This window comes from Neopelma chrysocephalum, unplaced genomic scaffold, assembly GCF_003984885.1.
Source record: "Neopelma chrysocephalum unplaced genomic scaffold, ASM398488v2 Primary Assembly neopelma1_109204, whole genome shotgun sequence".
Taxonomy (NCBI): domain Eukaryota; kingdom Metazoa; phylum Chordata; class Aves; order Passeriformes; family Pipridae; genus Neopelma; species Neopelma chrysocephalum.
The window spans coordinates 19,595-31,422 of record NW_020927887.1 but is presented as its reverse complement, the minus strand read 5'-3'; the positions used below and the strand labels follow the sequence as shown (position 1 = coordinate 31,422).

Below are 11,828 nucleotides of genomic sequence, written 5' to 3'. Positions count from 1 at the left end.
CAGTGACTGCTGGAGCTTCAATCAGTAACTTCTGTGGATGTTTATCACGTTATTTTGCTGAATGCCGTGTGTGCCTTTATAACCAGTGTTTCCTATGTGCCGGGAGCGATGGAATACCTGTATTTTATACCATTTCAAGATCTTCACTTAAAACTTCCCTGCTTCCACGAGCCATTTTTTTGATGTTAGCGAGGGATTTCACACACATTTGCCAGCCCAGCCTGGCAGGGAGGACTGCATTGAAATGTAAGTGCCTTTCTGTTTCCCAAGAGGCAGCCTTAGATAGAATTACAGTGCTGGTTGCAAAATGACTCACATGTTTGGTTCTGTGACAGTTTGAACCTGCTTGGAACCAGTTCAACACTGTTTCCCTTCCCACCCACCCCCCTCCCCAGCCATCTGCTGCTTCCCACTGGGGTCAGAGGTACCTGTTGCCTGCACCTGTGGTAGAGCTACGTGTACCCCTCGAGTTAAAAGGAACTTAGGAAGTTCTTACTGCGAGGAAGATGGGCTTTAACTATTGAACTGTGGCTGAATAGGCACAGAAGCCCTTTCAAAGTGTGCCGGGCTGTGTTAGAATCACCCCGTTACTCACTCTGTGAATGACAATTGCCGTTCCCACTTCAGGCTCCAGGGCACTGAATTTGGCCCGCTGAGAACGGCTGCTGTGCTGCTTTATGAATCACAGGGAGGTCAGCAGGCTCTAATTTGTGGTTTTTTCCACCTACTCTTTGAAGTTGGAGTTCACTGTGTGTGTTTGCAGCTTGTCTGATGCCTGTTAGTACCAAGATCCCTGGGTGGCACATTAGATGTAACGAGGCTCTGAGTGTGTTTGGTGTGGGCAGGGAAGGAAACAGTGGGCTTGGAGTGAAAAATGAGCCGGTGTAGTTAATGTGAGGGATGTGTTGCTGCTTGGTTTGGCTTGAGAAAGTACCTCTGTGGGATGAAAGGATGAGAGAACTGGGATTGTTCAGCCTGGAGAAGGCCCAGGGATGACTTAATTTGGCCTTCCAGTACCCAAAGGGTGCCTGCAAGAAAGGTGGAAAGAGAACTTTTTAGGAGGGCCTGGAGTGAGAGGACGAAGGGGAATGGCTTCAGACTGACAGAGAGTAGGGTTAGGTCAGATATTAGGGGAAAAAATCACCTCTGAGGGTGGGGAGGCCCTGGCACAGGTTGCCCAGAGAAGCTGTGGCTGCCCCTGGATCCCTGGAAGTGTCCAAGGCCAGGTTGGATGGGACTTGGAGCAACCTGGGCTAGTGGAAGGTGTCCCTGTGGCAGGGGGTGGCACTGGATGGGCTTTAAAGTCCCTTCCAACCCAAACCTTCTGTGAAATAAAACCATGAAAGTTTAGGCCTGGATAAAACACTTCCACCCATGTGGTGTCCTGATGTCACACCTAAATTAAATTACAGAATAATGACAATAAAATCCAAGTTTTGCTGTCTCTCGATAGTCGGCGATTCGTCTCCAAATCAAATCACTCCCTTTTTCCCTTCTGGACAGCTGTAGTTAATGAATGAATTAAAAAAAAAATAGCTCAGAATCTTCATAGTGGCATGATGGCTGCGGTGTTCTGTGAAGTAATTAATGCCTTTGATCTGTTTCTTGTTTAGACAGGCAGATACAAATGTTAACACAAACAGGGTGATGTGTGTACAAACACACAACCCGGCCAAGAAAACAAGGGCGGGCAGATGATACACCTGCAACAGTTACACCCCCCTCGAGGGCTCCCAGCCCCACACAGCAAAGAATGAAAGTGAAACCCGGCTCTTGCTTTGAATTAATAATTTGAGTAGTATTTCACGGTGCCAGGGAGAGTTTCTTACGCACCCCCCCCAGCTGGAAACGTGACTTGCACATGTTTATCTTGAGAGCAGCTGTTTTGGGCTGATGTCACGAGCTGAGCGGGGAGGGGTGGGGGGGGGAAAAGAGTCAGAATTGGAGTTTATCAGGTGGAATGTCTGTCAGCTGATTGGCATCATTCTTTTATGGGTAATTTTCAGCCGTGATAACTTTGGTGGGGGGGGTGTGTGGAGGGTGGTGAGAGAACTTTCCTCCGAGGACAGTGAGTGATTTATGGCTCGGTGTGAGGCTTCTGAAGCAGGTAAAGCTCCTTGCCTCAAAGACTGGCCTCAAATGTGCAGTCATTACCCCAGGAGTGCCCCAGGTTTGGCTGGGAAAAGCTGTCCCTTGTAAAATGCTGCCCCAGTTGTGAAAGCAAAGTGGTGAATCCCAGCTGTGGAACTTGCCCCAGCGTGTGTGGGAAGAGCAGGTTGCAGCGAAATAATTTGCTTTACTGGCCTTACACCACAATCTTTCATGGTCTCTCGGTCAGAAGTACACACTTTCAATTTTTCCCCTCTTTCGTGTTTTACAGATGGTTTAGTTTTTTTAATTTATTTTTGGAACGTAGCCAGTAAACGAGCGTATTAATAGAATATAAACACTTCATACTTACTGTGCGTGGAGTTGACCCTGCAGCCAGGAAAAAACACACAAATGCCTCTCTGTGCCTCCTGCTCCGGTAGACAGGGGTGTTTGAAGCTGAGGGACACAGCTTCTGTCCCTGACTATGTTATTTTTTTGTGCTTGTCAGGCACAGACTTACTACAAAATGACATTTAACTGTCCTGCTGTAAGGTGTGGGGAAAAAAAATGCAGCTCAGCTGTTTGGAGTGAGAATGACAGGACACAAAGTTACAGTGAGGTTGGAAATGTCTCAGTGGGACTGCTGAGTGTTTTAACCACTGTTGCCTAAAACTCTTGTTTTAGGTGTTTTTTTTTTCTCACCTTTGTCAAAAAAAAATAGAAGCTTTCCTCTGGATGCATAAGGGATGTGTGTGCTGTGTGCATGTGATTTAAATAGTCCTGCTGAGCGTGGTTTGTTGTTTTCCATGTTATTTGTCAAAATCTGAGCTTTAAGGTCCTGTCTCGTGTGTTGGAAAATGCCAATGGACAGCCAGGAATTTGGGGGAGTGCTCTGTCCAGCTTAAGTGAGGGGAATTTTTAACTGTAGCAGAGCAGCCAACTTTCTAGGGCACTTTAGGGTGGTCACTTGATCCCGTAGCACGCTGCCTAAAAATAGGCCTATTGTGCTTGTGGAGCAAGAGGTTGGATACCCAGCACTCCTGGATCAGGGAATTGGCTTTTTGGTGATCTGCAGAGACCCTGCACTCTGTACAGAAGGGATGGAGCTGAAAACAGTGTTTTCACTTCCTAATCGTGTTTTTTTTAGGTTGTGTGAGTGGCTTTTGCTTGGTTGGTTGGTTTTTTCTCTCTCCAAATCAGAACCCATGGGACCAGCACAATGAGGGACAATTAATTTGCCCTTTTTGTAGAGGCTGAGAGCTCATAAAACCTCAAAGGAACCAAAAGGGCAGTGGAATCAAGAGTTCAGGTCTCAGTGTAGTATTATCTGCTTTCATGTAAGAAATCTTACTTTTATTTTGCAACAGTTTAGTTCTAGAATCATTTCCCCCCCCATAACCCAATGAACTATTTTTTTTAATCCTGAAAAGCCAGCATATATTTATAAATATATGATGACCATGCCTATATTCTTTTATTTAGTAATGGGGCTATTTCATCCCTTGTGAGGGGATATTCTGCAAATATTCCAGTTCCCCTCTGTTAGAATTCACCCATTTAATCTTGGAGGAAAAGGCTAAGCACCCCTTTCTGGAAGTATTTATTTTCTGTCATTGCCTTAATGCTCAGCTGGATTAAGACAAATAATTGACCCTTTTAAGCTTCGTCTCCCTCCCACATAAAGTAAAATACAGGAGCAATTTGGCACCTGGTCCTGCTGCCTGGGCCCAGTGACATCTCTGTGTTCAGCACGTTTCTGTGCACTTTACTCCTTCTTCTGTTTCTTAATTAAACAGCATTTTGTGTGGCAGAACTGTTGTTAGCAAATGTCAAGGAGGAGGACCAGCCAAACACTTTATTTTCGGTTATAAATAGCAGCTGACACATAAATTAGATCTCTGTGTTTCTTTGTAGTTAAAACTTACTCTCCAGGCTTCTGCAGTTTCTTTATATATATATATATATATATCTCTCACCCATTTTTCTTTTCCTGAGGATTCTTTTTGCATGTCCATTTTAGGCTTGTGAAAAGTGTTGGTGGTGTAATTCTGTAGGTAGGGATGTCTCTGGCCAATCCACATAATTTAGGTTCCTGGGGTGGGAAAGTGGGTTATATCCCGTATTTGGTTTGTTTGAAATAAGTACAACGTGTTGAAGTGAACATTGGTGGAAATACTGCCCATCAGATGTAAACATTTAAAAATTCCCCTCTGGAAATCACTGGGAAAAGGGAAGTGGAAAGCAGATTTCTTATGGATCTTTAGGAGTAGTTGGAGCATTAATAAAAATGAAGAGTTGTCTCCCAGTGGGTAGTAATTTATAGTTGTGCCACATGTTAAATGCTGCCCTGGAACCTTAGATAGGTTTTGCTGCTGCAGAATATCTTTTAAGACTTAAAACATATCTCTCTTTTCAGTCTCAACTTGAAAAGAGCAAACACATCTTCCAGAGCTTTTCCTGAGGGATCAGGAAAAACAAGGGAAGCAGTGGGGACACACCACCAGGAAAACTCAGTGTCTAAATCAGTTGTTACTGGAAGCTGTTGGATTTGGGCTTGACTTGGTACTTTTTGGGTTGTATTTTAACTCCTGGGTTGTGTCCTGTCCGTGAAGTCGCAGCATTTGTAGGATCTCAGGGGACTGTAAACTTTATTTGCTCGTTCTCTTCCTGTGACTGCAGCTGCCCATCTTCCCTTGCTGTGTACCTCCAGGTTCTTCTTTGCTGGGCCCAGGGAGCCAGGTTTTAGTTTCATTTCCTTGAGCAGCCAGCCAGATGAGCTCTGGCTCAGGAGCCAGACGTGGGAATGTCCCCAGTCTTGGTGGGAATGTCCCCAATGTCGCTGACTCACGCTGTGTTTGCTCGGCAGGTACATCCGCCTGTACGGGAGGAAGTTCAGCCGGGAGGATCACGTGCTGTTCATCAAGCTGCTCTATGAGTTGGTGACCATCCCCAGGCTGGAGATCAGCATGATGCAGGGCTTTGCACGGCTGCTCATCAACCTGCTGAAGTAAGGACACCTTTCTGCCACCTGGGGACACTCCCTGAGCCCTTGCTCAGTGTGTGCTGGCCCAGGTCACCTCACTCCCCTCCCCTTGGGCAGCTGCCGTGGGCTCAGGAGCTCCCACTGTGCTTTGGGAGCGCTTTGGAAATGTAAGAATGGAATTTTTCCCCCTATAAGGAAAAGCAAACGTCTCAGAGAGCCAAGTCTTAAGGTTTAATCTCAACCAAGGGGGAGGTGAGGGCTGGCTCACAGCTCCATAACGTTTACTTCACTTAGTCAGGAAAACCTTGGGAATGCTGCCAGTGGCCAGCTTGTTCCTGCCTGGCCTTCCTGCAGCGGGTGCCAAGCTGGGAGCAGGGGCTGGGGTGTTCCCTGTGAGCGTTTCATCCTGAAGTGCTTGGTGTTCTGTTTCCTACCAGGAAAAAAGAGCTGCTTTCCAGGGATGATTTGGAGTTGCCATGGAGACCGCTTTACGAAATGCTGGAGAGGATATTGTACTCCAAGACAGAACATCTGGGATTAAATTGGTTTCCCAAGTAAGTTCGCCCTTTGAAACCTTTGCTGGGCCATGAGTGCCTGTAATGCTTTAAAGCACTTTGTAATTTGCTCCTAATCCCTGGAGTTTGATACGTGGGAAATGCTCTGGTTGTGTTTTCATGAGCATATTTCAAATAATTGCCTGCAGGGCTGCACTGAATCATGGAGCTCCTTCTGCCAGGGGCTTGGGTTTGGCATCGTGTTTCTTTATGAATGAGATGAATTTCTAAATATGCTGGAACAGGGGTCCTGGTCAACTTATTTTGGGCTGGTAACCCAGGTTTTAACAAATTTAATGTGGAATATTTAACAATATTGTCATGGTTTAACCCCAGCTGGCAGCTAAGCCCTGCGTAGCCACTGGCTCACGGGATGGGGGGGGAAAAATGGGAAAACTCAGGGGTTGAGCTAAAGGCAGGGAAGAATGTGAAGAGAATTAACTTTATCCCAGTCAAAACCAGCACAGATATTAAGTTAAACCTCTGCTACTCTATAACACAATAAGGGTTTGGGAAAAAATAGAGATGGTACTGCCCTTAAATATCTGTGCTGTAATCACTGCCAGGACCTGGAATGCACAGGACCTTCTGTAGAAAATACATGGATAGACTCAGAGATGCCATGAGAGGGAGAAATAATTTATTTTCCCCCCAGTTAAGAATTTTAGACACGTTCTGGTGATTGGAAAAATGAGGACTTGTTTTCTTCGCTTTCTTTGCCTGTCAATCCCTCCCCATCTGTCAGATTTCCAGGATTTACAGTTTTCCTAGTGATTCTAATTAGGAAAGTCCTGCTCTGTAAACCACAGATTATAAAAGGTAGCACGTGGGTGATGCATTATGTTTGGTCGAGTTGAACCTTCCTGTGAAGAAATGCAGGTGAAAATGTTTGATTTGCTTTTAAAAAATAATTTTTTTGAATAATCCTGAAGCAGTGGTTCCTGAGGGGGAGATCCTTTTGCTGATAAGAAAATATATGAAGCCTTGTCACTTGTTCTGGAGCATTTCAGGCTGGATTTCTGTGGTGTCTGTGTAGCTGGAAACATCACTTTGCTCAGTTGCATTATTTTGGTCGCTGTAGGTGAGGATGCGAAAGAGCAGAGCCTTCCTTGGTTTATTTTTATTTCAGCTTTTATCTTTGCACCTGCACACCTTGCTCTGGGGGTCACTTCTCATTTGCTGTGTGAGAGAAACTTGGTAGTGGGGAGGGAACTTTTCCAGGAGGGAAAAGGAGAGATTGGGCTGGGAGGAAGGTCTGGGTTGGGATGGTCTGTGTGCAGCATCCAGCTTTGATTAACTCGATTTTATCCCACTCCATGCAGTGCGATTCCTTCTCATACAGTGCTCCTCCTTTTTCAAGGTTTTTTTTTTTTTTTGGTGCAAATCAAGGGATACTTAAAAAAAGCTGATTTGATTTATAGCTGTTAAATTAACTCTTGTTTTAATTCTATTTTATTTTTTTTTTTCCCCACATTCAGTTCATATCGACCAGGCTGGTCCTCACCTAAAACATTTGTGCTTAATGTTTTGCATAGGTGGTAAGAAAGACTTTTTTTTGTTGTTCAGCTCTGGCTGATGTACCTTCTGCATGTTCTGTTGGACTGTAACACTTGGCACACACAGAGGGGGAATTCTCTGCATAAATGGTTATTCTGGAAGCCCAGGATTTAACACGACACCACTGGTGATGAGAATGTCGCACTGGATGTGAAATCTTCTAATTGGGGAGCCAGAGAACGGGGGTGAAGTGGCTGATCAGAGGCTCTAATTTAACTCATTCAACCAGCAAATGTATTTCAGGGGTCAAACGAGAGGTGGATTTTACTCTGGAGTAATTGTTGTGTCTGGGTAGGGGTGAAATCAGTGCTGGTGCAGGAGCAGGTTCTGGAGTGGATGTACCTTCCTGTGAAACCAGTGAAATCATGGAAAGTGCTTTAGCAGTGAGGTCATGGCTGCTGGAAAATCCACCCAGCCACAGCCTTGGGGCTGTGAAGAGCTTCTGTGTCAAGAGTTTACCGGGAATTCTTACAGGGAAACCATCAGGAATTTTTGGTGTATGAGAAATGCAGGGAACTGGTGTGAGTGGCAGTGGAATTGCTTTGTTTGGGGTATTTTAGAAAGAAAGGTTCAGTTGTACTGATCCAGTGATGGCAGGTAGGAATTCTCTAAAATAATTTGTGAAACTGTGACTGGTTGCTCTTTGAATTGTCTTAATTTGAGCTCTGTCATGAGTGTCCACTTCAGGACTAGAATTTCCCTTACAGCCCAAACCTCTCCCTAAAAACTGAAATTCATGCTCCTGCTGCTTTTTTATGAGTCAACACTGTCAGTTTTATGTTAATCATTTTAACTGAAACATGTTTCTCTTTGAAAGTGCAGGGGAAAAAACCCCCATATTTGCAAATCGACATCACCGTGCCCTTTCCAAAAGGAGAAAATAAACCTGCAGTGCCAAAAAGATAACTAATGACAGGGCTTAAAATGGTGTTGGGTGTTTTTTAATACATCTCCCCAGCTGTGTTGTCCTGTCCTTCCCTCACTAGCAGTCCCCAAATGGGAATATTACAGGATGTCTCCTCTAGCTGGGCTGTGCCTGGACTGTCTCTTGGGTGGAGGCTCCTTGGGTACAAAATCGTCTTGCTGTTGTTTTTTATTTCCCAGCTTCCTAAATTTGGGATCAGAAGCCAGGTTGGGATGTCCCCCTCCTTTCTCCTTTGCTCTCTCACACTGGCAGGTGCTGAGATCTGGCTGAAAACTTGATTTTCTGTGTTTATTCAAATTCCCCTCCTTCGGGTTTTCCTCAGTGACACTCGAGGGGAGTGTGACAGCACGGGCAGAGCTTGTTTGTTTTGTCACACAAACATTTATCCTGTTAATTTTTAATGCTCTTAAGGAATGTTGCTGGTTCATGCTTTATTTATCTACTCTTGGAACAACTGTTACCTGTTTTCTGACTCGTCCAAGGACAATATTCACTTGAACCCGGAATTTTCCTGAGCCTCCTGCAGGTTTTGGTCTGATTTTTGTTTTGTTTAGTTGGTCATTCCTCTCCAAATGTTAGACTTATCAGTCAGCTTAAAATTTTCTTTTCTGGGAGAGGTCCTGACTTGACTTTGTCACTGTTGCCTAAAATATCCCTAATTTTGCATCTCCTAGAGCTCTCTTTGAACTGAAGTAGTGCTGTGAGGGCTGGGTGGGCTTTGGCTGGATTGCACTGAAATAGTGGTTTATCCATATTTTATTCCTCCTGGCTTGGATGGGATCAGTTTATTTTGTGTAGGACTGGAGAGGCAGCGTGTGCATGCTCAGTGTTTGTGTGTCTCAGAATTAATTGATCGTTGGCAATAAAGATGATACATTGGCATCATCTTTTTCTGAGCAAAATGGCATTTCTGTATGTTTTGGATGATGAACTAAAGGATGCAGTATTTCTGTTCAGGGTACAGAAAGCATATCTAAAAGATGTAGGAAGTTCTGCCAGAACTTCTATTTTTTCATTCAGGGAATGTTTTTGGATTAAAGTGCAATTTAGTCTTGAGGTGGTTGTGTGACAAGTGGAAGATGTGAAGAATGTGACCATTTATTACCTTTATGGTTCCACTGGTTGGTCTCTCTGCTCCCTCCCCTTTTATTCTTTATTATTTTGAGATTTAGTCCTTAAGTGCTTTCATGCTTTCCTGTGACAGTTTGTGTTGAAATGATCTCTCAAATCATGTTCTTGCTGTGGATGAAAACACTTCTAAAATCAGCTGTTACTTGTGAGGGACCCAAATGAAATAACCCTTGGTTTGCAGACAGTTCACTTCTCTTTCTTAGAACCCCTGGGCAAAAACCAAAACCACATTGCAAAGGTCAGATGTGGTGTTTGGAGCCAAAAAATAACAACTTCCTGAAGTCTGTTGCCTTTATTTATCTGATTCATGAAGTCCATAAACCCATTTTTTCTGTTTATGTTTTCAACTCACCCGAGAAGTTCCTTTGTTCTGCTGGTTGTTCATGGATAAAATGCAGGAGGTTACTTACAAGAAATGATAATAATTCTTCACTCCAAAGCAGGAAATACCAGAGTAGTACATGAAAAGCAGAGCCAGGAGCTGAGCAGAGCAGTTTTAACTGCTATGATTAGGTCTGTGCAGAGGGGAATTAGCTGCTGCATGTTCACAGAAGACAGTTAATTGCATCAACATTATCTTAAGCTCTCCAGGGAAAGGTCAGCAAAGGGTTGTTTGTTTTATGCTGCCACTGAAATTTGGTAATTTGTTATTCCTAATGTTTCCTTTCTCGTTTCAGTTCTGTAGAAAGTGTCCTGAAAACACTTGTGAAGAGCTGCAGACCGTAAGTGCTTGGTTCATGGTTAATATCTATTTTTTTTTTTTTAGCTTTTTAACAGCCTTAGCTGCAATAATTATGTTGTGTAAACAGCTGTATCTGCTGTGCATTTAAAATACTGCACTGCATAGGTATTTGGTTTGGTTTAAATTAAATTTAATTTAAATTAATTAAATTAAATAACCAGCAATTAAATAACCAGCATTCTTGTGATGTTTCTATAAATGATCCTTGTGCCTTTAGATGATCTTTTTTACGATGTGAATCATAGTTGCTGGATTTTTGTCCAGCCTTCACAGTGGGGTGGTTTTGCATTGTGCAGATCCTTTTCTGGTCCAACAAGACAAGAACCCTTCAATTTGTGTTCCCAAAATGATGCTTGGTTTCCCTCTGCTCTGTGAAGGCTCTGTGGAGCTGAGGGCTGTTGCAGGCACGTGGTTCTCCTGTAAAACTGACATTTCTGACAAATTAGGAGCTGGTTTTCATTACATCTAAAAACAGACCCAAACTTTAAAGCCAAGTCAGTGTGTGTGTGTTCAGTGGTTTCCTGGTTTCCAGATATTTCCCAGAAGATGCCACTGGGGAGATGCTGGATGAGTGGAGGCCTTTGATGTGTCCCTTTGACGTGACCATGCAGAAGGCAATCACCTACTTCGAGCTCTTCCTGCCCACCACCCTCCCCCCCGAGCTGCACCACAAGGGCTTCAGGTGGGTGTCCTGGGACACTGCAGGAATTCTCTACAGGAATTCTGTTACTCTGAGCCAGCAGAAGGGCTGTGTGGGGCATGGAGGGAGGGATCACTGGGTTGGGTGTGCTGCAGCCTCAGGAGGGGAGGGAATGCGGTTTGGAAAGGGGAATGTGAGCGTGGAGGGTTTGCTCCTTGGCCTCAGGGGGATCTCAGACTGGGAGATGATGCCACTTGTGACTGTTGGTCAACAGGGACAAGTTTCAGGGTGTAAGGCAGAGGGGAATGAGGTGTGGGTTGTTCTCACCTGGTTTCCCTGGGTTGGGATGTTGAATGGCGAAGCTGAGGTGGGTGAGGAAACCACTGTGTGAAAGGGGGATCAAAACAGACTGAGAGGAGGAGAAGTTAAAAAACAAAAAAAAAAGCAAGGACTGAAACTCAGGATCAGACTTGGGGTGGAGGGATGCTGTGGGAGGCGAAGGGCTACAAGCATTCCATGTTGATCCCTGTTCTTGCTGGAGGGGTTGAGGGATGGGTGAGTTCCTGCAACCTGGCAAAGGGAGGGATACATTTTCAGTGTGAGAGCTGCTTTCTCAATTTTAAAGTTATTTTGACTCTATTCTCTTTCAGGCTTTGGTTTGATGAATTTATAGGCCTTTGGGTGTCAGTTCAAAATCTTCCCCAGTGGGAAGGGGTAAGTATTTGCCTTTCACCTACACTGGAAGAAACCCTCATTTAAATATTCCTACAGTGTGCTTGCAAGGAATTGAAGCCAAACAGTCATATAATGGATTTTTTTCTCTTCTGCTTTAACTAGTACAAGAAAGCAGAGACAATAATTTCATTGTTGGTAGGAAGCAATTACTGTCTGAATAAATGAGACTGCAGTTGTGCTTGATGAACATTATTTAATGGCTAGCTCACACTAGCTTTTCTTTCCAGCCTTGGGAATGCTGCCTGCTGATACTTGGAATTGTTCAAAGTGCTCTTGTGGTTTCTATAAATTATGATTCTGTCCTGTCTTTATCTTAACACATCACTGGTCCCTCATTTTGAGTGGCGGTGTTTTGTCCTCGCTGCAATGAGTTGCTGTCATCTTTATTTGGGATACAGTAAAGAACCTGGACTCCCCTTGGCCAAAAAATTCCCTTGGGCTTGAACTTCCAGGGAAAATAGTCTGCCTTG

At 44.3% G+C, this 11,828-nt stretch overlaps 1 protein-coding gene across 1 annotated transcript in view; it reads left to right on the top strand.

The window, feature by feature from the left end:
* The first annotated feature begins 223 nt into the window (after positions 1–223).
* LOC113962124 (proteasome activator complex subunit 4) overlaps positions 224–11,828 on the top strand; it is a 31,129-nt gene continuing 19,524 nt past the window's right edge. Inside the window, exons 1-6 of the mRNA XM_027672928.1 lie at positions 224–246; positions 4,958–5,098; positions 5,512–5,628; positions 9,919–9,963; positions 10,516–10,665; positions 11,274–11,337. Of these exons, the coding sequence (XP_027528729.1) occupies positions 245–246; positions 4,958–5,098; positions 5,512–5,628; positions 9,919–9,963; positions 10,516–10,665; positions 11,274–11,337 (519 nt within the window). The 5' untranslated portion in view covers positions 224–244. The remainder of the gene's footprint in view (positions 247–4,957; positions 5,099–5,511; positions 5,629–9,918; positions 9,964–10,515; positions 10,666–11,273; positions 11,338–11,828) is intronic.